This window comes from Cyanistes caeruleus, chromosome 7, assembly GCF_971803275.1.
Source record: "Cyanistes caeruleus chromosome 7, bCyaCae1.hap1.1, whole genome shotgun sequence".
NCBI classification, from domain to species: domain Eukaryota; kingdom Metazoa; phylum Chordata; class Aves; order Passeriformes; family Paridae; genus Cyanistes; species Cyanistes caeruleus.
In genome coordinates this window covers 37367424-37394447 of record NC_141707.1, presented here as the reverse complement: position 1 = coordinate 37394447, position 27024 = coordinate 37367424, and the positions used below count along the sequence as shown (strand labels likewise).

Sequence of the window (27024 nt, the reverse complement as noted above, 5' to 3'; positions counted from 1 at the left end):
AAGCATGTGCATCTCCCTCTCCAGAAAGGATGGGATGCAGGCTTGTGGTGTGGGAAAGATGAGCAGGCTTCTGCTATGTGCAAGAATTATTTGAGTCAGTCTCTTTCTCTGGGGGAAATAAATATGAATTGAGCAACCTGGTCTAGTGGAAGGTCTCCATCCCCATAGCAGGGGAGAGGAACAAAATGATCTTTAAGGTCCCTTCCAACCAAAACCATTGTATGATTCTATGAAAACTTATCCTTTGGAGAATTTATCAGTTCTGACCTCAATGTGCCTATGAACTCCTGGATATGGCATAAAGTCTGAGGCTTCTGATGAACATTTAATGTGAAATCATTCAGATCCATTGAGCCTGTAACTGCCCATCACTCTTGTGCTGCACACCTGGGGAGCACCCACTGAAACCCACCAGAACCCCAGGAAATCCATGGGAAATTCATTTTGGCCCAAGCATTTCCCTGCTGCAGAGCTGCTTATGCAACACCCAGAGACCCTGGCAGGGAGCAAGTTAAGGTGACTGGGAAGCCTGAGCTCTCCACGTCCTTGCTTTGTGTTCTGCAGTCAGAGCAATTATGTTATATCAATGTTGTTGCAGGGGGTTATGCTGTAAATTGATACAAGTGTCTGCTACGATGAAATCTTCCTAAACATGAATATGGATTTCAGCAGCATTTTCACTGGCTAAATTACTTTGCAGATGGGCTAATAACCTGAGGTTAAAATAACCTCTGTTGAATAAACTATCTGAGGGAATAAAGTGACTACATTTTCTTGGTCAGAAAGACCAACTGATGATAGAATTTAATGCTGGTAAGGAGGATTGGAGCTGTGATTCATTTAGATCACAATGTCCTTATTTTAAAATGAAGAGCTTGTTAAATTCATAAGAATGGTTAAAAAAAACAAAAACCAAAAAACCAACCAAAAAAAAACCAAACACCAGAAAAATAGTATATTAAAGCCAGGACCACAAATGATCAAGGCAGCAGCAAAAGTTAATGATTTAGCTACATGGGATGCAAACTTGCATTTTCAGTAGTATTTGTAAACAATCTCATTTTCTGAATCTCTCCTCTGTGTGCTTTAACTGCTGTGCTCTATCCAATAAGTCCAGATTTTGTCACCAGCTTCACCAGAAAGCAAAACAATGGATCCCAGTCCTCCCCATGCAAAGCAACAGCAAAGTTGCCACAGTGGGTCCTGCACCTACAGTCGCACACAGGAACAGCAAAACCTCCTTTTAGATATTGCTAGTTCTTTGATTAAAACATTGCTAAAAATTTATGCAGGATAGAATTTTAGATCACCTCTAAATGCTGTTCTCATGAAAAGAGGTATGATTAGAGGTGCTTCCATTTCCCTCTCTCCTGTTGCCTTTGCTTTGTGAAATATCATTCCTCTTTTAATGATGCTGTCTTAGTCTAAATTTTTGCTCCAAGTACAGTATTTAATAATTAATGAATTAATATCTTTAGAATACAAAGGAAGTTTAATCTTTTTGTTAAGTCACATCATTTTCCTGCTAACAATAAAAATGCTTTGTTGTAATTCATATTATTGTGAATGAACATCGCTTCTCTTACATTATTTAATTAATGGTTGAGTTTCCCCCTTTTCCAAAGTAAACTAAAACTAGAAAAATAAAATAAAATTAGTAAATAAATGTCTCCTAATGAATCTTTTTTTTTTTTTTTTTTTGTAATAGTCCCTTTCCAATATCAAAATTATATCTGGTTGTTTGCAAAGGAAATAAGCACTGCATTTACTTTATCAGATTAAATAAGCATGGCAGTTTAGTTTTTTTTGATGTGCAAAATTTGGGTTTAGGAAATTGGGTTATAAGATTTTGAACACTGACAGCTCTTGTTGTTTTCAAGCTTTACCCAATTTGTTTATTTACTGTTACATTTAAGTTTCATGCAACAGACAGAAAAATGTAACTTTAACAGATTTTTCTCACCTAGTGAACATTGAGTCACAGCCTCAGAGTACAAATAAGCATGGAATAAAACAAAAAAACCCAATTTTTTATTTTATTCCCCAGAATGGGAAAAATACAGTCTCAATATGTCTGTGTTCTTCCTAACAGAGGAGGCAGGAGATTTTATCTCCCTGACAAAATGAACAGTGGTGGTGACTGAGGCTTCAGGGAAAGGGACTGACCTCTCAGAAGGTCCTGTTTCATAACACACCATAACATAACACAAACATCACTTTTTTAGTTAAACCATTTGATATCTGGGCCAAAACCCCATTCTCCAGGCAGGTCTAGTTTAGTATCCAAATCCCTAAAGAACTCATGGGGATTTTATCCATGTGGAGGAGTCTCAGAGTAAAATCAAACCTCCTGTGTGTTAAATTTACACTGGTTCATTTATCTCCTGGAATTTGGGTGACGGCTTGCCAAGAGAGGGAAGAGGTAGCAGGTAGAGGTAAGACACTTAGTAGATTATAAGAATAATCCTAATGAGTTCACCTTAGACATTTTAGTTTTTCCAAATAGCATGAAAGTCAAATTTAAGGAAAACAGGTCATTCTGAAAAAAAAAATAATTCAAACTTTTCTGTTTTCATGAGAAGTATTTTCCAGAAGGGCTAGCACAAACACAAACAGAAAGTGCAAGATTTAACCTTTTATTTATTTTTATTATTTCATGCCTTAGTTCTGGGGTTCTTTTCCTACAAAACTCACCTTTTTTCAAAAAATATAAGGCATGAAAAGGTGCTCTTCAAGGCTGATTTTATGACAGGTGGCATTGATAGATCTAGGATTTATAGAAGAATGGTTTGCATCACCTGCCACAGCAAAAATAACTTATTGTTTGTGACTCCTGCCAAAGAGAGCACCTTTGTGGCCACCCATCACGCCAATGAGATTTGGCAGGTTCGATCAGGCCTTGAGAGCCTTTCACAACAGGGCTCTGTCAAACCCTCCCTCCACTGCCCACAGTGTCACAGAGCCACCAAATCTCCCTTTTGCTGCCCACGCCGAGGTTGGGCGGTGCCCAGCACCGAGGGGACACGCGCCGCTACCGCGACAGAGCTGTCACATCTCCCCAGACGAAGATGGGTGGCCTTTCCTTGGGGCACAATAAAAAGGTACTGCAAATTTCACTTTGTAGTAACTACAGGCTACAGAAATTGCATTAGCTGCATTAGATGGAGTCATAGAAATATTCAGGAAGGTTAGAGGGATATGGTGGGTGTCACATTTATACTGTGATAAAAAATCACTTTGCTAACTTAGAATGTTTTCTGCTTTGGTAACACCCTATATTAAGGTGCCACTTATAAATAATTTATTATTATTTATTAATGTATAAGCCACTTTATAGGATGGTAGATAACAACTTAAATTCATGTATTAAAGATGCACATGCATGGTTTAATACAATTTACGCCTCACAATATCCTTTGCAACAGATTCTCATCGCATCATCTGTTCAGCATTTATTACTAATGCATTTTATAACACACTTTATAATACGTCATTTGGGGAAGTAGCTGCATTTAGTGATCATTTTCATAAATAAGAATAAAGCATTTATAAGTGGCACCTTAATTTAAAGTGTTACCTTCACATTACTGGGCAGTCACTCACCATTTGTCTCACTTAGCAATTACTCTCAAAATGCACCTCTTAATAAAGGACATGCTGTGTCCTATTTCCTCTCATACACTACATCTGATTAAGAGCTTATCAAGGCATTTTTCCTTCATCTGCTCTCAAACCTTTGAAGTTGCCAGCTCAGTCTAAATTTTGTCTTTTGTAAACACCAAAATTTTTATATTGAAATAATAGCTGCCAGGAGATTGAGGATATTGGATGGTTGATTGCCTACCAGGTTGGCCAGCGCTGGCTGCTTGGATTCTTTGTAGAATTCCATTTTCCGAGCAGTAAGAACAATCCAGGAAGTGGACCAATTTTTCCTTACAAAGAAAATTTAAAAAAAAAAAATTAAAAAAGGAAAAAATCTGTGAGACATTTAAGCAGGAGGTAAAAGATATTTCATTTGTAGACTTGGATTTTAATTATGTAAACATAATATATATCAATATGTATGTATGTCAGAAACGAAAATGATCTAAAGTCAACATTTCAACAAATTTCCATCAACGCTGATGGAGTACCACCATCCTAATTATACCCAAAATGTAACCCATCAAAGCTTGAAGGGCTTCTTTCTCCTCATTCATACTTTGAAGCCCATTTGTGTTTCTTTTTTGCCATGGTGTCAAATGAAAACGGTGAGATTATTCACACATACTCAGAGTTCACATGTAGAGGACTCCGAAATAACTGGTGCCCTTCTGGTACTTAATACTTAAAATAAAACTGAGAAGGAAAAATGTTGATCTGACTATACAAAGCTCAGTAAAACCCTGTTTTGAAAGGTCTCAAATGCTTGTTGCTTTCCCTAAATTAAATGTTTACAGGAGTGCAAGGAAGATAAGAACAATATCTGAGGAAGGTTTGAGTAATCATTAAACATCAGGAGTTCACGGTACAGCCCTAGAGAACTGACAAACTGCTGGGGCTAGGGAGAAGTAAAAATACACATGAACATGTGAAAAAATGTCCCCTGATACAGAAAAACATAAAACTCAGAGGAAAATGCTATTACATATGTTACCTATAACAGGTTTCAAACCACTTCATAATCATAAATTTGTTATGATCAAAAGCTGATTTTAGATCACCAGCTCTAGTCTGACTTTTGAATTTAGGGGTCAAAACATCTGATATTTACAGAAATACTCATAAACCCACTATTGATCTGCTTCATGTGGCAAATACAAGCTGTCTATTGGCAAGCACCACTTCAGACCTTCATTATTTTTCTCTATTTTTTATTTCCATTTAAAAGAGGTCTTGTAAGTGCACAAAGGTGAAAGTGCTCAAGCGTGCTATGTGCAGATTTAAACAAATTTTCCTGTGATCTGGATAGGCTGGATGAATATGGATTACCAAGGAATTCAGTGATGATATATCTTGGAAAACATCTTAAATCCAGTACCAAATTTACACCAAATGACACCAGTTATGGGTTGAATGGGTTAGCCACAGCTCCTCTGGGCAACCTGTGCCAGGGCTCACATGCCTCAAAGGGAAGAATTTCTTTCTAATATCAGATCTGACACTGCTCTCTGTCAGTTTGAAGCCATTCCCCCTTTTCCTGTCCTTCCAGGCCCTTGTCCAAAGTCCCTCTCCAACAATCTTGGATCCCCTCTAGGCTCTGTCACACTCCCATGTTGTACCTTAATTTCTTTCCACCATCTGCTATTTTTGCTTTTAGAAGATATCCTTCCTTCTCCACTACCTGCAAGAAAGAAAAAACAGAAGGTCATAACCATATTATTTATCCAGCTGAATAAAACCACTTAATACATACATAAAAGTCTGCATCCAGCTTCTCTAGTGTGGGGCATCCTACCACAAATTCTCGGTTTCATCTCCTATTTTTTTTCTGATATATTCCATTCTTTTGAATATTTTCAAACACTTAAAGTAAACTACTACACCAAATTAACCACCATAAAAACCTAATAAAGTTTTATTTTGCTTCATTTTATTATATTTATTTAGAAGGAATTTATGTAAAAGTGAGCAAAAGAGAATTTTAAATACATTGCAGGTAAATTATGTTAAAATATCATTTTGTATTTTCAGTTTCATTGCTAGCTGTGAGTGACACACCACACTGAGGACTCTGTATGGGGCTGTGACACTTGATTGTAAGGTCCCAACACTGTGCTTGAGTTTTGGTCTATTAGAAGCAAGATCTAGGCCTGTTCTTTTTTTTTCCTCATTTCTGTTTGAGCTCCTCCACCTCTCTGAATACTTTTCTGAAGCCAGACCTCCTTGCAGACCCTTGGCTCTCTGATCAGCTGGAATATCCCATTGTACAGCTGGGATACAGCTGGGGTAGGGTTATTTTTGTCTATGTATATTTATATTAAAAAGCTAAAAACCAAAGAAAGCAAGATGACTGTTTTTCCGCCAAACCCAATGACCTTCCATCTCATCAGGTCTCATTAATAAAGGATGTCTCAACCGTGTCAGTAATGGGAAAAAGAAACAAAATTGTGATTAAGAGTGAGTCTGGTTTTGCTTTCAAACACTACTGAGCCAGTGCCCGACTCAGATATTAGAAACTCTACATGGTCTTTGTAGTAAATTGCATCACAAGGCAATTTCATAACAGTTTCAATAGAATTTTGCTGTCCTCAAAGCCATTAAATAGCAATAAAACTTGCTTTAACAGGCAATATAAGAATTTTTACACCAAACATGTCTGTTATTTTGATTGTACAAAATAACATTTTAACAGTGTGGTATGTTTCACGATTTCCCCAGATTTTGTCTGTGGTTGATAAACAACAAGAAATGACATTTATACTGTGTAAATATCTGTTTGTACCCATGGAAGGGCCTGTAGGCCCATGGACAGAGATTTAGGTGACATTCTCAAGCGGGTGCATGAGGATCAGCATGTGCTTCATCTGTAATTTGTACTTATCTCATGTAAATTCCTGTCATGCATATCATTACCACAGAAAACCCAGAGAGAAAGTGTGCGGGGATTATTGTGCAGGGTTATGTCACTATTTATCTAGTGATGGATGGATGAACTAGCAGAGCTAAAATAAGGCTTAATCCCCATCTCCACCTACTTTTTTTTTTTTCTTACCCACCTTACTTTACATTTTTGATATTTTTCCTCCCCTTCCAACCCTCCGTTTTTGTAGCATAAAACTTCTGGTGGTTGGTCAGGGCCAGAGATGCCAAGCAACATATGAGAAAAATTATTATTTTTAATATTTCCATCTGGAAACAGAATTTGGGTGGAGCATTGGCTAGCCATTCAAGCTGTTGATTGCTTCTCTGAATCAGACCCAAAATCTCGTGTTTTCAAAGTTTACCAACCACCTTCCCAAACTGCTATCTTAACCAATCCAGAACTAAAGGAAAATATGATTTTTCAACATCAGATGTGAATCACCTTTGTTGTCAGTCTTGGGGAGTTAAGAACTGGATGCTCTTCCAGAGGAAAATGTTGCTGCTCAGTCATATTTTCCTTATAATTATCTTCAGCTAGGATATCAAACCCACTAACAAATATTTGGTATATAAAATATCCTGACTTAAATGACATAGCTCAAATCCACCATTTGCTGTAAATTAAATGGCTCAAAACTGAACAGTAAAAAACTACTAGAGCTGCAGTTAATATGAGCCCTCAGTGCTAAGAAAACTCCTTTCACATATATTGCTTTAACTGAATTAGTACAGGTACTGTCCTTAAATAAAATTAACATGGCCTCCTCTAATTGACAATGTGCACGGTTTTCTCTGTAATTAATATAAAGGTTTAGCAAGGGCATGCATGGAATTATGAAAAAGCTAAAAAAACTACCACAAAGTCAAATAAAAATATATCTGGGATGACCCAACTATTTTTATAATTTCTGTTTGGGGTGCTGTATTCCCCTTATTTAACATCTGTTAATATCCCCTTTTCTATGCTACTTTTTTTCCAAGAAAAGCCTTCTAGGACATCTCAGGTTCAGCTTGCAATACTTCTATAAATGGATGATATTGGATTAAAGGGAACTCCAAATATATCCAAATGATAATTCTGTTTCTGTCTCAATAAATATCATCATCTGTTGTTAAGCTGCTGCCCTTCGTGCACCTCCTCAGCATGTGGAAGGTTGAGAAAATGACCCAAAATGCCCTGAAGAATTAGCATAGAAATAGGAAAATGGAATTATTTTGTGGAGTTTGTGTTGATTTGTTGAAGTTGTTTTTAGAAGAATAGTAAAAATGAGAGTACACAGTGTAAATATTTGAGTTTCTACATAAGAATTTTTTAAAAAAAAAGACTCTCATTGTCATAAGCTAATATTGTTAGAAACTATAAGGAAACAATTATCACTGTGTCACATACAGGTTTTATAATTTTCTTGAGTAGAATTCAAACCCTCTGAATGCACCTAATCCTGAAAAGTTTGTGTAAGTAACAGTATTGCTGATACCAACCTTCCTTTATGAATCTGTATTTGTATATTTGTTTTATTTTAGCAGAAACCATCTGTTTCTCATTCCCCATAGATTCTTCTAATGCCAAGAAATTATTGTTTTTAATTTCACTATAATATTTCTTATACAAATTAATGCTAATATTAAAAACACCTCATTATGGGCAAAGAGAGGACAAAGCCTTCATGGTATTCCTTTATACTAAATATTAACACAGATGAAACCTCAGTCAAGTACAACAGAATTAACAGCAAAGTCAAGCCATATAAATGACTCTGTACCTTCCAAAATTATCCTTTTTGTTGATTAATCAAAGTCCCTCACATCCCTTAACGTCTTGAGGCATCCAAATCCTCACGTATTCATTCTTTAGTGAGGCAAGAGCAACATTTACATTATAAAGCTTTAAAATGACCAGAGTGATTTATCAGCTCTACAGAGCAATTCCTTACCGTGGGGTCCTGGGTACTGATGATGTCTGCAAACGTCAAGTTGTGCTGGGAAAGATTTCTTCTGTGACGATTTATCTGAACAAGGAGAAGAAATTTTTACATTCAGAGAGGATTCAAATACATGCAGGTAAAGATGCGCCAACAGATTTGATTACAGGGCACACACAGCATGCACTGGGTGGAGGTTTGGGGTTTCTTCCTGGTGTTCCTCTGAGCCCTGGGTATTTAAAATGTACTGATTTTACTGGTTTTATACTGATAGCTGATTTACTCTGATATAAAACTGGTATAAATATGTTTCTTTGTGATGTCACATCGGTAAATTTACCTAAAAAAATAATCACCTGATAATAATAACTTAAATTATGTTGGTTTTTTTTTTTCCATTAGGAATCTCAAAAATGGTTTAACTGGTTAGGTACTCTTAAACCTATTTTAGAGAAATAAGAAAGATGCTGATTATAACCTCAAGGCCACAAAAAGCAAGTGAATGAAGAAACTGGGCACAAACACACCAAAACCCAGCAAGTTTAAACTGCTTTAAAGGCTGTTTCTGAAATCTCCATGGCTGAAATTTACAGCAATACTGGACTCTGACTCCACAATTGCTCCCAAATACTGAGTCCTTGATTTCCTCCAATTCTCCCTTTTCTTTGAGGAAGATAATGGAATCAACTGTGCCTTAATTCTGGAAAATTATTGCTTTATACCAGAAACTATTAAAATGAAATAAAAATTACTTCACAAATCAAGCATTTGGCAGAGCTCAATAACATTTTACTTCCTCCATAATCTGCATCAAGGAACAGATTACTCAAAAGTGTGTGCAAGTGTGTGTTTGTGTGTATATATATATAAATAAAACTTTTACTGTTTAAATTCAATATCAATTAAAAAAAAATAATTATGAGCTGAGGTCCTGTAAAATTCAGTGGTTATTTCCACTTTTAGCTGAAGCTACAAAGCAAACAACAAAATATAGTTTCAACTAGGTTCCACTGTATTCATCATAATGCATTCTCTTTTCCCCTATTAAAAGAGAGTTAACCAAAAGTCATAATGTATTCTGTTTATATTCAAGTGTCTGAATATAGAAAATGTTCTTAATTAATCCAGAGGGCCACGCTCAAAACACAGTTAAACATATTATGATCCCATATATTTTCTCCACACATTGCTTTCATGTTTATTTGTAAGCACTAAGGTTTTTAAGCCTTGAAATCTATATCCTAGATATTGCTCCACTCTCCTAGTCAGAGCTAATGAGCTTAATGAATTACCAGTTCTAAATTTAATACAAACATTTCAAAGAAAGAGATAAAACATTCTTCACAATTCAAAAGTTTCTGTGACCTATTTATGAAGAATATCACTTAACAATTTCATTAAGGGTGAGTAACAGCTGGTGACATGGCTGTGTCCTAAAGTGTTTTTCTCTCTTAATATTCTGCATCTTAAGCAATCGAGCTTTCATAAGAAATACTTTAGTTAGTGGCAGTCCCTCCTTTGGGGAGAAAAAAAATGTCAGACCACATTTTCTGTATTTTGCAATCTTGTTTTCAGGAGTGTCATGTTCCTGTTTTATTAGCATGTAGGGTAAACAAGAATGATTTGCTGATGCTATTGAGAGAACTTCTAAGATTACAGTCCTTCTATTTAGATTTTGGATGGAGCTTAATATTAATGCAGGCAGAGACATGTATATAAATTCAAAATAAATTAATTCAATTTATCTTTTTCTTTATCTTTACTGCTAGACAACTCTGAAGGTTCTATAGTGCCTGAGACATATAGCTAAACTATTCAGGTCTAGATCACAGGAACTCTTTCTTACCCAGATCCCCCACATCCTAATTATTCCTTAACATACAGCAGAGCGCAATGACTCCTCAAATATATTCTTCACTCATCCAAATTAAATAACAAGGCACACCACCACTGCACAGTGCCTGCTTTAACATTCAGCTGCTCTCTCCAGGAGCCCCACGTGGCTGCTGGGGGCCCTGTGTGCAGCTTTGTGAAGTGTGGAGCACCGAGCAGAGCTCTCGGCCGCCCTTTGGTTCAGCCATCAGAGCATTAGCAAAAGAAATGTTCATGTTTTTATGCTTGCTAAAAAAGAATTTATCCAGAGCCCTAAACCCATCCACAATAGAATGAAGAAATGAGTAAAAAGTCCTATTTCTGTAGAACTAGCAAATTTTTGGGGTAGTGGAATTAAAAGATACTATTCAAGACCTCCAGGAAATGTGGAATGATTGAGGAAAATAAAATTCCAAGTGTGGATGATACTATGTCCTTTAAGAAACCTCTTTGTGTATACAAAGAAGAAATGTTAGGGAAAACTGCATGCAGGCAAGGGAAAGAATAAACCTCTTACATAATTATTTAATTGATACTTTTGCTAAAAGGGTGTTTCTTTTTAGTAGCCCACCAACGTGCTAATCTCATGCAAAGAAAGTCCTGAAGATCCGAAGTCTGAACCTATTTACAGAAATAAAAAACCACAATTATGGAAGCCAAGATCCAGCTCTTCTGGAAAAACACCCCAAATATTTGGCTCACAAATGGAATTAATGGAAACATCAATAAAGTTCTTATTGATTTCTACCAGCCTTTTGGTTTACAAATAGAACTTTAAAGGAAATGATTTAAAACAACTTGGAAAAAAAATCAAAAAAAAAACCAAAACAAAACAGAAACATCAGAGGAAATATATTCTTTTAAACTGATTTGAAAAAATTCCAGCAGGGCTGATAGAAATTTCATCTTAAATATATTTTGCAAATACCATTGAATGAGTCAGTTACATCACTCCCCTTAAGATAAATCCATCTGATAGTTAAAATGTTCTCAGCAGAACCTGGGTGACAGCAGTCAAGATAACCATGTTTCAATATACTCCCAATTTTCAATGAAGTACCAAAATATTCAAAGGGAGGTGTAGGCTCTCTTATTTTCATCCTTCATTCAGATTTTAATAGATAGACCATTAAGGGTTGAGGGTTTTTTTTTTCTCCATAGCTCCATTTGATTACCCTAATGAGCTCAAGAAAAACCTAAATAATATCTGTCACAAGTCCTCTACCTCACCTCCCAGGGTACGATGAAAGGCAGAGATTTACAGGAGAAGTTCGTGAGATCCCTTTTTGGGAAAGGCAGCTTATCAGCAGTTTTCTGATTTGATGAACATTCTTCAGTCAGCAACAATGTCACCTGCAGCACTAAAAATCCACTCTGCGAGCGCTTGCAAGTCTGTGGGCAAGTCTGGTTTTGTTAAATTCAGCCTGAGCAGCCCCCCCCTCCCTTAGCTAAAGGGGATCCATCTCCTACCAGAGTTATTTCAGCATCTGAGCACTAATCCGTCATCATCCTCCCCACAAAGGCAAAGCCTCCATTCCATGTGCCTGGTACCCCGGTGTGAAGGGACAACCATCTGACAACTTCTGCTTTAACAGGGAGGTAAAACACAGGAACCTGATGTTTCATTTAATTTCTCTCTGTGTTTCCCATTTGTTCTTTAAATTCTCCCTCTTTTTCCAGTGATTCATCATGGGTAAATCAGCACTACCCTTTTCACACGGTGTGGTATTGATTTAAAAAGAAACTTGGAGGATACATTTGTTTTTTATTTCTCATTACAGGCATATTTCTAACCTAATTCATCTCGTCAACGAGAAGCAGCAAACTTCTTTTTGATTTCAACCAAACCTAACAAAACCAACCAGCATTACTCAAAATGCTGCGCCAGTGCAAAGTACAGACAATTAATTATTTCCTGAAATGTCATTCTGAATTCACTTGTATCCCTAAGTAATTAAGATAATTGTATGACCTTTCTAGGTGGCTTTCAAGATTGTCAAGTAAGTTATTCACCACAGATTATTTATCCACAAACACCACCTACAAGTAGCCTGGGAAAACCATGGTTTTCTCAAACAAGCAGCACCTGGTCCTACAGAGCTCTCCTTTGGATGGGAAACCCCAAACTGGCATCTACCTGCTGTTTTTCTCCATCATTCACAGCATTGCTCTGCCAAGGAGAAGGTTCTCATGGAGGGTTTGATAGATTTGTCCCAAAACCCTTTCATGCTGTTCATGGTTTGACCTTTCTTTTTAGGGCTCTGATTATTGTTTTGCTTTATCCTGCCGACACCGCAATCGTGTATGTGGAGATTCCTTTATAAACAACCAAAGAAAGAGGGAAATCCCCTACTGTGGAGCCCCTACCACTGCCTGATGCTCCACTCTGGACCCAATCCAGCAAAGCACTCTACAGTGGCCTTAAGTGTTTTTCTGGATGGGGGCCAGAACACTCCATTCTTTAGAGGATCGAACTTACTGGTGGCAGCTTGAAAGTTTTGTAATAAAAGTACAAACCAGTCACATAAACTTTTGTGGAAACCATGCCCTCCACAGAGAAGGAGGGGTGACACCTGATTTAGTGATGTCTGTGGTCATTTGGTTCCCAGTCACTCCCAAACTCCAGTGACAGCTCATAATCGCTTAGATAAAGAAACTTAACAAAATTGTATTGTAGCATTTCTTAATGGCCACATCCCTTGAAAGACACCCATGCAATGGCAATGGCAGGGAGAATCCTGTAACATTTCACTCACTGCCAAGCTCAAAGTGATTTGTTTTCAAGACCCTGTCTTGGGCAGTATGGCAAGTCCATCGTTATCTACAGAAATTATTTGGAAACAGCTGAGCTATGGTGTGATTTCATGTCAGCTGTGAAAGGCACTGAGAAAATCCCACAGGCCTCTCCACTCAGAGATGCCCCTTTGTCATCTTCAAGGGCATCTCATGACATGAAAATTGGGAGAGCCTTCAAAGTGACAGAGGGTAGGGTTAGATTATAGGCCAGGAGAAAATCCTTCCCTCACCCGAGGGTGGTGAGGGCCTGGCACAGGGTGCCCAGAGAAGCTGTCCCAATCTCTGGAAGTGTCCAAGACCAGGTTGGACAGGGCTTGGAGCAACCTGAGATAGTAGAAGGTGTCCCTGTCCATGTCAGGGAGTGGCACTGGATGGCATACAAGGTACCTTCCAAGCCACATACTACTGCATGACTCGATTCAATTCTGTTCATTTAATAGATGAATAGAGAAAGAATTCTTGTCCATTACCAAGGAATAAAGGGTGTCAAGAAACAGCATGAGCTCTCCCATTCCTCCCCCGCACATACGATGCTCTCAGTGCATTCAAGCTGTGCCATCACCCAGCAGAAGACCTCTTTCAGCCCTGGGGAAAGCTGCATGTCCCAGTAGTGCATGTCCCTGCCCACAGTCACTGGCACTCCTGCCTTGCTCTGGAGCCCTCCTACCACCACCCTCCCGAGCATTACATTAGAACCACATGGTTCATGTTTTCTTTTTCCCCTTCCTTGTCTCAAAGAGGTTTCCTCAGGAAAAAGGTAACGAGACTAAAGGCAGTATGACATGACATTCATAACATCTCTGCCTTTTTGCTAAGGCTTGCAGGAGAAAGAGGCACAAAGTGCAGTTCCACTCCTGCCCCCACCAGCCCACATTTGCTCCTCACCCTCCATCCCCAGGCTCCCAAAAACTCATTACCACGCAGGTGACCGAACGCTCTGCTCAGGGATAGGAACTTGCATGGATGGAGCTTTTGTGCGCTGGCTGCAGACCAGATAATCTCTCCATGCATCATTTAATAAGAAAACCACTTCACAGTCCTCACAGGCCTGTGTTACATATGACATACTCTCAGCAGAATCTGCAGCCTGAGATCGGCGGGGGGAAGAGAAAAAGCAGCAGGCAGGATTGTGTTGCCTTCGCCCTGCGCGCCTCCCTTTGAGCACACTGCCCTCTACACTCAGCTCGCATCTCCAGAGCCTCTGAAAATAATGATAATGGTTTTGCTTCCCTTGACCTCTTGCTCCCTTATAAATCAGAATCCTATAGACCTTTCCCACAGTGTGAGGGCCCTCCTTTGTATCCGAGCCTGTGAAGGTGGGTATTTTTTATCAAGGCAATATAACCACGTGGGCGTGCTGCTCCCTGCCTTCAGGACTTGCTGTAGACGAGAACCACGGTGCCTCTGCTGGGGGAGTATCCCCATTTGTCTTCATTCATGAAAGAAGAGCAAAATAATTACTCAGATCCTAGTTTAAATTTCAGCCCAGTGTTAAGATGACCTCATTCTCTGTGATCAGAGAATCATTTATCATGAGTTTGATTATAAAGCAGAGCCTGTTTGAAACTACGTTGCCTTCTTTCCCCAAATTATTGGAGGGGTAATCTAAATTTGGGATATCCAGTTTGGGCTAATATTTTAAGTCCAAAAATTAGCCTTCACTGTTACTTTTCTCCATTAATGGCTTGCTGTTTCCCAGGAGCAGATTTTTCCCTAGAGTGGGAGCCCTTTTGTTTCCTCTCTAGTCACTCAAATGGCCTTTGAAATTTGTCCAATTGATCCTTGCTTTGAGGGAGTCCCAGCTGATGTAGTTGGCTTCATTTTTAGCATTTTCAGGAGTAGGAGAAGTGCCAAAAGCCTATGTAGAAGAAGAGACAGCTACAAAAGGTTCTTACCACCCATATGTGTTCAAGAAATCCTAGGGCTGCTCTAAATTTGACTGTGGGTCACTCGGATTCGTGTACCTGGGGATCCAACTCTCACAAAGGAACCAACAGCTGTGCTGCCTCTAATCCGCAGGATTTCCAACTGGAAATCAAACTGGAACCTGGTCTCTAAGCTTCAATATGCTTTAATTGCTTTAAATACACTCCTCATCGATTTCAGGAAATAACATTAAAAGTGGGACTTTTGGTATATTTCTACTTGCCTTTTCTTGTTGTAATATGCAACAAAATGCAGCAATGTACACACTGTGACAGCATTCATCCAGCCATACATAAAAATATATTATGAAATCTAATGTATTGATAAGTTTCCCATTCTGATATTTCTATTCATCATGTAGTCATTACTTTTGGTTCACTGTGATATTTGAATATATTTACCTAAACTGCTGCAGATAATTTGGTAAAATTACAGATGAGTAGTGCAGCAATGGTAGAGGAAATATGGAGTAAAACAGCAGGAATAAAAAAGCAATAACTATCAGAGCTTCACTGTTCTTTGCCTCCAACATTTATGTCTGCAAAACTGCTCTTTGATGTTATGGCTATAAAAGGTAAAATTCAAAGTTAATACAGACATTGAGTAGTGATAGATTATCTTTTCATGTCCCCTTTGGATCTTAGAAAAATAAAGACAATAAATGTGAGAACTCAGCTGTGACAGCAAACTGTGTCAGCAACTCTGACCTAAAATTGCACCCCAGAACTATAGTCCCAGGGTAAAAGGAAAGCAAAAAAATATCATTAAAACTTCCTAAGTAAACGTGCAAAAACATCTACAAGAATTGCCTTTACCAAATCACATTCAGCACATACACTACAATTAAAATGCTCTCAAAAGCTCTCTCCTGAAAGGACTGTCTTACAGAAAAGCATAATTAACATTGATGTCACACTCCTGCAAGTCATCCGTTGCTGTTTGCCATATAAATACCCTTGTAGAAAATAATATTAATATTCCTAGACAAATGCTCAGTCCTCTCTAGCGGACCCCACACTAGCACATCTCTTTATCCTGCCTACCTAATTCCTTCTTTCAGATTTAAACAAGCCAAAAACTCACCTTATGCTACTGCAGCAGCAATTTTTATTTTTGAAGGTTAATCCAACTCAGCAGGATTTAGGGATGGCACTTTTGCTTGGTCGTAGGCATGTTGGCTCAGGCCAGACAGCTGTTTGGACATTCTCCACTGGGAATCTTGCCCTCAACACCCACAGTTGATGCACATACATGGTCTACTGGCTGCCTACTTCCATGCCCATCTGTTCAGATGGCATGGTGCCCACTCACAAGTTCGCTGGATCCTTGCCCTTAGTGTGTAGATGCCAGGCAATGATGGGCTTAGATGGGCAGCCTGCAAAATACTGAAAGTGATCATTTTTTTCCTGTAGGAAGTCCTTCCTCTGCAATAGCACTGAAGCATGGGCACCACATGCTACCCTACACTTAATAACACCTGTGGACATATATGTGCCAGGAATGGAAAGGGAAGGGGGGGAATGTACTCAGGGGGGAAATACAGACTGGAATGATACAAAAAAATTGCAAGGATTCCTGTGTAAGAATATATTCTCCATTGCCCATGGCAGTGGAGGGACACCCAAGTTACTGGGAACAAAGTGTCTGAGGCATCAGAGCAGCACAGCCACGGCCACGCTGGCCAGAGCACTGCCTGGCTTACCCTGATCCCCACTTCTGATACCCTGATCCCCACTCCTGACACCCTGATCCCCACTCCTGACACCCTGATCCCCACTTCTGACACCCAACTTCCCTCAAAACTACCCAGGGTACTGCACACCACTCTGTAGCCAAAATGTACAAAAATCAAAACCAAATTGCACCAAAACCAGTGTCAACTAAATCCAGACCTGTCTAAACATCAACGCACATTCCATATGCACCATACAGCACAAAATATTCCATGGCACCAGTAAAGACAGATAGGAAATAAGTCATTTTAACAAAGGTCCATTTTAACTTGTGTCATTGACCTTTGAAATAGTAACTGAGAAAACTCTACTTGGTAACAAGAGATTGTTTCAGACAATTTAGTAGATAAGAAAAGTTGTTTGGTTTTTTTTTTTTCTTCCAAGTCTAAAAATCAACCTTATTGCAGCTATATTAGAACAGAGAAGCAGTTTAAGATGAAAATATTGTTTTCTTCCCTAGTTCAATTAACAGTAAATAAACATACAGCAATAATTGTATTGCTTGAAATAAGCTACTTAAAAAATTAATACTTTGTTAAATATGCCAAAAATATGTACTTTATTTACATTTTTATTGAAATTATTTGAAATTTGTGCCTATAAATCCCAAGGTATTTCCACAGACCAGCCATTCTTTAGTTTTTCCTCATACATTGTGTGGGAGTAATTAGAAAAGTCACAGAGATTCTGCTCTTTGATTAGATGACCTAAACTTTTAGTAGAAGGAGGGAGGGGGAAATCAAAGAGTGCTCAAGCAGAAAGTATTTCCAGTGTCGTCTTTCCAGAATCCTCCTTCTTACAGGCACAGTGGTGAACAAACTATCAGTCTTACAAACACAGGTGGAAAATTAAGAAACTGAGTTGCAAATACCCATGAAACATATTGATTAAATTATTCCAACAAGTGCTTTTTTTCTCTTTCTTTCTTCCCCTTCCCCTCGCTGAGTGCACCCCAACAATGCTCCAATTATTTTGGGAGCGTGAGAGCAGGCTGGAAAGAGAGATAAATCTACAAGGCTGGATCTGCAGTCTGGCTTGGGGCTCTCATCGAGTCATCAGTGAAAACCTGTGCTTGGAGGCACATTTAAGCTGTGTCTAACTTAGTGTTTACTCTGGGGTGACTGAATTTGAGCGCGCTGCCCCTACCCCAGAGAATTGTTTGCTGTGCGGAGACATCAGTCTTGTCTTTGAGCATGCTCCGCCGAGTCACTCATGTGTGGCTGCTTGATCTGTTTGGGTCTGGACATATTGTCAAATCCTCATGTCCAAGTTCCACGGGAGCAGTGCCGAAAAAGTCCTGGCTCCAGAACGAAATTAGATTTATACAGAACGCAAGCCAAAATAGTCACTATGGAACATCCGGTGACAAAAATCAAAGAGTCGGAATGGAAAGTGGTTTGCTCTGACTCTCCAGCTTAGTTCAACTTCTTTAATCTGAAGGTAAGAGGAGCCACTAAGACCACCTCCTTTCCAGCTTTTAGGCTGTTGATTCCAGTCAAAGCAGAGGTGAAATACTGGCTTTTAAAATGGAAAGTCCTTTGTTTCCCCCAGTGCAGAAATTTTCACAAAGAACCTTTTTGTGTGATTGAAAGGAGTATCTTCTAACACAGGTCACGGCTGACAACCCCATAGCTAAATCTTATTAAAAACTGCTCAGAGACCAAAATTAGAGACTGTAATACAGAACCACTTGGATACCTGTCAGATTGATAATATCTAGATGACCATCTAACTTGCCACCTGCTCTCCCTTCCCTTTGCACTAATAACCCGAATAAGCTTGTGAATACTTTTTCCCCAGTCCTGTTGGCTCATATTAGTCTTTCATACCATCAAGACCTGCAATCTCTTAAAAAAGTCAGTTTTGCTTATTAACATTGTTCAGAGGACGAAATTACAGATGCAGCACAAGAAAGAATGAAGCAAAGTTTCCAAACAGATTTTCCCAGGTGCCATTATGAACACTGATACGAAAGAAAGAGTAATCAAGATAATAACTGATCTACTTCAAGTAGCTTTTTAAGCAAATGGGTAATTTTGCAAAGGTCAATTAGCAGGATGACTCCTTCCTATTAGACTTGACACCATGATATTCAGCTAGGAAAAGAATGAAAATATTTTAAAGCCTAACTTTTCTCCCCTCTTCCTTGGAGATTTCTCAGTTTTATATTTAATCACAACCTTGCAGCAAGCCAGGTAGGACAGCAGAGATTGCTAGTGCTGCTACCCAGCTCAGGGATTCTCCACTTACAACTTGCCTTCATTTCACACAAAATTAATATCCTAGCATTTTTACCATAACCTGCTGACACAGTAAAACTATGATGATGTAAAGGTTAGGGCTTGGTTGGAGGTTTTTCAAATACCAAAGTTAGTTCTTCAAATTGGTATTAGGCTTCAGGATTCTTGATAAGATTCTTTGTCATACACATTCCAAAAAAAAAATTAAATTAAAAAAAATAAATTAAATTAAAAAAAGGGGGCAAAAAAGCGCAATCTATTTGGGTCTTGGCAAAATTAGAACTACAATTGCAAAATGTTATTCTTCGTGTTGCTTAAGTGCTATTTCATTATTTGCCCTTCAGAGACACAGAAGCATTTAAAAAAATCTAGTCCACAAGTTGGGCCATGTACTGAAGAGAACATTGGGAACAGGGAATATTCCTGATCCAAGCACACTGGACCTCCTGGTATTACTCCTGTGGCATCACACTGACAGCAAACCACATCATGCTAACACAGCAGATAAAGAAAGGAAGAAATGGAATTATCCTCTTTGACACTTCCAAAGCGTCTAGACAGACTGGAAATTGCCCCTGATTTGATTTTTCTCATTCTGTTCTGATAGAAAAAAAGTTACCTATTTTTCAAAACATTAAAAAAAAAAAAATACTCTCAGCAATGCAAAGATTATCCACTGCCATCCAAGATGTGGGCAGTGTATGCAGGCAGCACTTACTCCAGAGAAGAAGTTCCTTTTTAATATTTTTTTAATTTAAAATTTTTATTAGAAACCCCAAAATTATATATCTAGATAATTCAAAAAAATCTAAACAACAATCCAGCAACTCAAGGAAACAAATGAACAAAACATTGTTAGAAGCTTTGGTGGCACATGAAAACAGGACTTTAATTGCATATTTTAGTGCATATATCATGTTGTACATACATATATACCACACTCAGCAAAGTATAAATATACATTGTATAATGTAGGGAAAAGGGTTTTAGTTTATCACTTTTCTGTTTGGTTTCTTCCTCTTCCATCCCCAGCTCAACAAAAGCTTTCAAGCAGCACCTGCCCCTGGATCACTTTGCTTCTCCACCCCATGACATGGATGAGGAATTAAGATGGCACCATTTATGAAAATGTTTATATAAATATTTTATCCAAACTATGCTGGACTTAGCATATGCTGGATATTTCTCTCTGATGCCTCCCTGGAAGGGGCACATTTCTTGGTTGAAGGCATGAAAACATGATGCATTTACCAATTCTCTTGGTAGTTTCCCACTAGCCTTTTGCAAAATGTGCTGTAATTCTCATTTTATTTTGGGGGGGTTCCAAATTCCTGACATTTCATCCTGTATACCCATTTCCTGCTACATTAAAAACTCTGGTGCCCAGTGTTGTCCCATAATGTAGGGAAGAGGGAAATAATTTGCCCTTCAATTTCTTTCAATAATATAAACATGCTGAGGTCTGTAGGTTCCTCATTGTCAAGACAATTTTCCTAACCTCGTTTTTTTTTTCTTGTTTGTTTTGTTTTTGTTTTGGCCTCTTCCTTGTATAATCTTCATTATTTTAGATTCACTATTCTGACTTTCTACTCATCAGTGCCACTGACAAACATGAACCTTTGCCACGTTCCTACTTCATTACCACTCACAATGGTCAGCTCAAATTTCTTGACCCCAAAACACCCACAAAAGCTACATTTTATAACAAAATTCCAGAGCACAGTTCCTAACTCTGGATGTTTCCCATATATACATACATTTGGATAAATTAAAATGCACTTTCAGCCATTAAGCTATCCAGATCACTCTCCACAAGTGCTTTTACCCAGACCTATTTGCCAGCCCATCAATCTTTGCTTTATTTTCAAATGTTATTAGAACTGTTCTATGTACTTCTGTATCATGGATAAAAAGAGTGATTAGTGTCAAGCTTAATACTAGTCCCTGGAGAACAACTCTAAAAATTCACCCAGTTGATGATGATTCCCCAGGGACTACTTTCCAAAACGTGTAAATTAATCAGTTCTTAATCCATTTAATGTGTGCTTCACTGATACAGCATATAACTAATATTTAATCAGAATGTCACGTACTATTAAGTTGAGTGCTTTAAAAACTTTCACTACACTTCACAAGTATGGATCCTTTTCCAACCAGACTTATATCAAAAAATAATCCATTTAGTTGCATTTTTTAAAATTTATTGTTTGTTCAGTTATGATGATTGACATCAATGATATTCCTATTTTTTTCATTGAGCCCTGCAACACTTTTCCATTAATTGACCCAATACTCTTATAGGATGATTTGAGTATAAAATTTCCCAAGTCATGCCATTTTGCCTTTCTGAATACTGGCATAATGATTGGCCCTTTTTAAAATTTTGTAATTTCTGTGACAACCAAATATTTATAATTTAAATGAACAGGCATGGACCAACTCAGAAAACTCTGTAAGGTTCTAGTAAGACAATTATTTCAGTTTTCTAAAATTTTGTCAGATTCTAATGAAATTTCTAAGAAATTTGCTAATTTCTTCCAAAATTAACTTTCAATATTGTCCTTGACTTTTAGTCATTTATAGCATAGAAAGTTCATCATCAGTTTCTCATAATCAAGCCATGTGATTATAGGAAAACACAAAACAAACCACAAACACAAAACCCCACAAATATTTATTCATTATTCTCTTTTTTTCTGCATCGCTGCTATAAGCCTCATCATCTTAGCAGTGAGCCTGTAACAGCACAGAATTAAGCTCTTAAAAATAGAAATAAAGCAAGTTTATTGACATTATTCCTGTGCACAAAGTTCCTATGTAAGAGTTTAGAACTTAAAGAATTTTGAAATCTTCAGGACACAGGGAGTACATCTGTTTAGTCCATCACTGAAGGGCTTGCAGGATTCCCCTCAGGGTGCAACACCTGGGGTGGAGCTGGTTGTAGGGAAGGTTTTATGAATTATTTATATAAATAAATATATACATATATATATATTTATATATACATATAAATTTATAAATTATAAAATACACATTTTATCATTTAGCTGCTTTTCACTGTGTAAAGGACCTGTCTTTGCCTGTAACAAGTGCCATTACAAAAACCAGTCAATTAGCCAATATAGCCCAGTTTGTCACTGCCTGGATTCAATGACTGCAGATTTATAAACTGCTGTTTGCACAGTATACCTTATAGATAGAACAAAACTATCTGGACTCTACAGCTTCACGTGCTAAAAGAATGAAGTGGATTTTGCAGTACCCTGCATTTTCTACAATCACCTCTTTACCTGTGAGGAAAGTTGCCAAATGAAAAATGGGATGTTTTCTCTCATTTATACAGGTGCACATACAGCCAGGAAGGCAGAGGCAGGCTGGTGTACTGTCACAAGCTGATTTGTTAAACACCTTGCAGGTTTAAGCATGTGTGTGTGTGTTACAGTGGAGCACAAGGGAAGATAAATCCACCTAAATTATAATTCCTTCAGTCACTTATTACACATTACCATAGAAACGAATTCACAAACTATTTTCCATGTGGCTCTAAAAGTATCAAAATTCATCTTAAAACGTTCTACTGTCAGTATACAAAGGGCCATTCGCTTCCCAGCTCAAATATCCAAACCACTGCAAATGGAGTCTGACCTAAATAAATCCTACTCCAGATTTGAAGATCATCAGATCCATTACACAAAGCCATTCAGGCACAGATAGGGTGGTGGTTGCAAATGTTCAGCTAAATTAGCATAAAGGCACATGTATCTCTAATAGGTTAATAAGTACAACCAGTGGGAAGTGAGAGTGGTTGTTTGCGTGTAGACTACTGTGAGAGTCCATCACTTTTGGGGGGAATGCACACAGAAACGTGTGACTGTGACTTTTCTGCCCCCCCCAAACACCATTATTTTAATAATTATTGACAGATTAGGAGGCAGTCAAACGGCGTAGATGGGATTTTCGTGAAGTGGTTTGGATCTGCCTTGCAAGTGGTGTTTTTGCGAGCCTAACACCCCCTGTTTTGTAGGTCACACGGATATCTACAGACTGTGCGGATCCTGAAGGCGCTTGTCCTTCAGCCTTCTGCCTCACCACATGATTGAGCATCCATATACCTTACAACCATACACCCTGTCGAGTGTTATTCTCTTACATATCACAATTTACCTCGCTTCCTCCACTCAAACATGCAACCAAGCTGAGCAACAAGCTGCTTCAGCTGCCATGTCATTTCAGTTTTTACACATCTTCTCTTTTTATGTGTGCTCTACATCTCCGTGATGTCTCATCTCCCCGTTCCACTGCCATAGGCTACGAGTCAGGAACAAAGCTCAGGCTCAATGTCAAACAGAGTGAAAGTGGGAAAATATCATAGAAGGGAAAATTAATGGGCACAAACGCAGCTCTGAAACTTTCATCCGTGTGGGCTTTGCAACTTCCCATCATTTCTTAGCAAAATATAAAGGAGAAATGACTAATAGCATTTCTACAGAAAATGCCTCAAAAAGGTATCTAGCTAAGGAAAATACAAGTCCAAAATTTCGAAGTGGAAGAGTTATGCTTGCATATTAAAAAGTAAATAATCTTTTAAATGCACAATCGGGCCCTTTAATTTGAAAAATTAATTTATTTCCACTCCCCACCATTTTCCTGGGGTCCCTCTTTCCTTTCCTGACCACCATGGTTTCCCGAGGTTCATGTTTCCAAAAATGCCTCTGCAATAAATAGTCCCAAGTGTGACAGACCCTGAGGCTGGAATCAGGGCTCCTCTGCATGAACTGAGGTCTTTCTCTCATTTCAAACAGGGAAATATGAAGGTGAAAAACACACAAAATCTCTCAACAGGTTCGCTAGTCACGTCTTTAAAAGAAAAATGTTGCCTTTCAACATTTCTCACTGATTTTTTTATTTTTTTTTTTAGTAATAAACATGTTGGGTTTCAGGAAAATTATGTTTGCTACCCACATCATAAAAATCAAAATTAACCACACAAGCCCCAAAACCCAGTACTTTAAAAATGGTTGATCCTACCCACAGGGAAATGGCTGGCAAAGTCCACTGTATGGAATCAAGGTCTTGGATATCATTAGACATTTAATGAAATCTAATTCATTGTCTAAGACTTTTTAAAAAATAGAGATTTCACTTTTCTGCAAAACATGGAAGTCCTAGGGCACAATGATGCAAAGGAAAAACAGGATGATACAGTTTTATTCTAAAATTGTAGAATTGTCTTGCTCTAGAAAACATAATATTGTTTAGAAATCTGTACCTCTCATCCACAAGTGAGTTAATTTTTTAAAAATGACACTCTTCTTTTTGTCAGTCACCAAAATCAAACACAAACATAAATGCAAGTATGTTGAATATTAACACTGGTATTTTTTTGGATGCACGTACTTGATTTATCAGCTAAATTATTTATTCAAAAGGTAACACCATACTTCATGTAACCCCATTTCATATTGTGTGCAAACCTTACCTGAATATATTATGTGCAAGCTTAATAAACCTTTTTGCTTTTCAATTTCAGTCCTTCATCTTTTCACTGCTTGAAACGTATAATTTATTTTTTTGTACTAACATGCTATAACTGAGCTTACTGCAAACTGTATACACACTTTTTAATATCTTTCAGATGAGCAAACTAGAGTCAAAAAATAAAATGTCTTTTTTTTTTGGGTGGGGGGGTGAATTCATTCATGATGCATTTTCAGTCTGTTTATTAAGTAATCATATCTGGGTACAAGTGTCAACACAATTTACGTTTTGAATAATGTGAAGCAGATAACCTCAATTAACAAGTAATTAGAGTCATTTTCCTATTAAGCAGTTTCCCTAATTGTTTTTGAAACCTGGAACTAAAATTGTAATAAATAATAAGCGGCCAAAACATGTCCTTGCATTAGTTTAATCCAGGATTTTCCAGTGGAGCCTGGACAAAAAAAAAAAGCAGCAGAAATAAGGGCTGACTCCTCATGAGATATTGAGAGAAGACGGAAATATTTTGTAGCTGTGGACTCTTCATAGTGTACTCTTCTGTTGTTTTTTGGGTATTTCTTAGTTGATACTATTCCCTTTCCTTCTTTCTTTTCATGATTTCATACATGAACTTTTAACATAAGGGATATTTGACTTAATCATTACTGTGGATTGACTAGAGCTCATCAGGGAAAAACCATCCCCCAGTGAAAACAGAGGGTGTGATCTCAGCTGAACTACATTTTATCGTAATACAAATTAATTTGATCCCTTACCTTCTACCTTGTCAGCACACCATGACTCTCTTTATGTAAAATAATAAATATTAACCTCTTTTTCATCACAAATAGAACAATTTGTGTGTTTGCTTCTGGTCATCAAAAAAAAAAAAAGAAAAAAATGTCCTTCACTTGAATATCAGTCTTTAAATAGATATCTGTCATATGTCAAGTAAAATAAATGAGCTTAGAGAATATAAAAATTTCACATGTATTTCTCTGCTCACACTGCATAGTCTCATGGAAAACACCTAGTTTCCACTCTGTCTGCCACATCCAAAAATGGGGGAAAATAATTTCCTAGCTGAAAACAAGAAAAGATCCAGCAGCTGCTCCTCACCCTAAGCCAAAACAAACAAGTGAACTAAAAACTAACAGAAAAGCGACACAAAAATCCCAGGGAAAAAAAAGAAAAAAAAAAAAAAAGAAAAAAAGAGAGAAAAAGGAGTAGAGCAAGTGCAATAATATGGGGCTGCCCCTTCCCAGGGAGTGTCCAAGACCAGGTTGGATGGAGCTCTGAGCAGCCTGGGATGGTGGAAGGTGTCCCTGCCCATGGCAGGGGATGGAACTGGATGAGTTTATGGTCCCTTCCAACCCAAACCATTCCCTGGTTTTGTGCTTCTGCTCTCTTCACCCACAAACTCCAGCCAGAGCTCCTGTCCTGCAGTTACATTTATCACAGTTTCAGCTGCTAGGAGACACCATTTTCACCTGAAGGTGAGGTGGAATTCTTACAGGCTGCGAAGGAACCAAGGTACCCGAGCCTACCCAAAAAGGCTCTTACATTTCTAACTAGACTTCACCCTCCACCCCACAAACACTTGGCTGTTGGCTGTATGTCTACAGGAGATTTTGCCAGCCTTGGAAGAGCACAAGGCTTCTATTTATTCCATTTTTCACAAAATTTCAGTAAAGCAGTAAATCAAAACCAGACCCCCTCAAAATAAAAATTAAAAACCCTAGGACGACAGCCTGAGAAATTCCAGGAAAAACTGGCAGCTACAGAAGGACATGATCTGTCCAGAAGGAATACAAACATTTAAATAACTTGCTGGAAATTAGACTTTGTGAAAAATACCATTGATTCCTTTCAAGTCATTTTATTAAAAGGTCTATTAATGCTTGGCTTGCACTTTGTGGCCATGAGAGATGTTGGAGCAAAGAGCTATCAAAGGTGGCTATCAAAGTTGGGTTTTTTCCATTTAACTTTCTCTAACTATTAAGCTGCTCATTTTGTGGAGACAATCATTAGTGTCTTTAATGTGAAACAAAGCTTCTGGATAAGAGCTGCTAGCTGAAGATCAATATGAAAGATATCATTTCAGTTACAGCTTTAATAACTGTAACAATAGGGAGCCTAGCATTGCAGGCTTTATGCATTAATGTAATTTAGAATCTACCAGGTACAAATCTTATCAAACATTAGCAGTGGCTGCATTGGGATTTTCTAGGTGAGAAAACTGTGTGATAAATGGGAAGTATTTGAAAGGTAAACTTTCATGTAATCAGGCTCATCTGCCATAAAAACATGAAAGAATTTACATGAAGAAAGTGAAATAAATAAACCAAAAAAGATTCTGGGGAAAGGATGGACATTTTTAAGGAGCTAGTGGTTCATGTGCTCAGAGTGCACTAGGATGTCTCTCTTGTTTATACCAACACAAATATGACCCACAAAACTGGAGGACTGGGAATTTTAGCCAAATTCAGTGCA

General features: G+C 38.0%; 1 protein-coding gene across 2 annotated transcripts in view; it reads right to left on the bottom strand.

The window, feature by feature from the left end:
• Positions 1-27024, bottom strand: part of ARHGAP15 (Rho GTPase activating protein 15) — a 322285-nt gene that overhangs the window by 266465 nt on the left and 28796 nt on the right. For both annotated transcript variants that reach the window (XM_086898275.1, XM_023931396.2), the window contains 3 exons: positions 8499-8573; positions 5262-5323; positions 3845-3932 (listed from right to left, as the gene is read on the bottom strand). In XM_086898275.1, coding sequence (XP_086754401.1) covers positions 3845-3932; positions 5262-5323; positions 8499-8573 — 225 coding nt within the window. The remainder of the gene's footprint in view (positions 1-3844; positions 3933-5261; positions 5324-8498; positions 8574-27024) is intronic.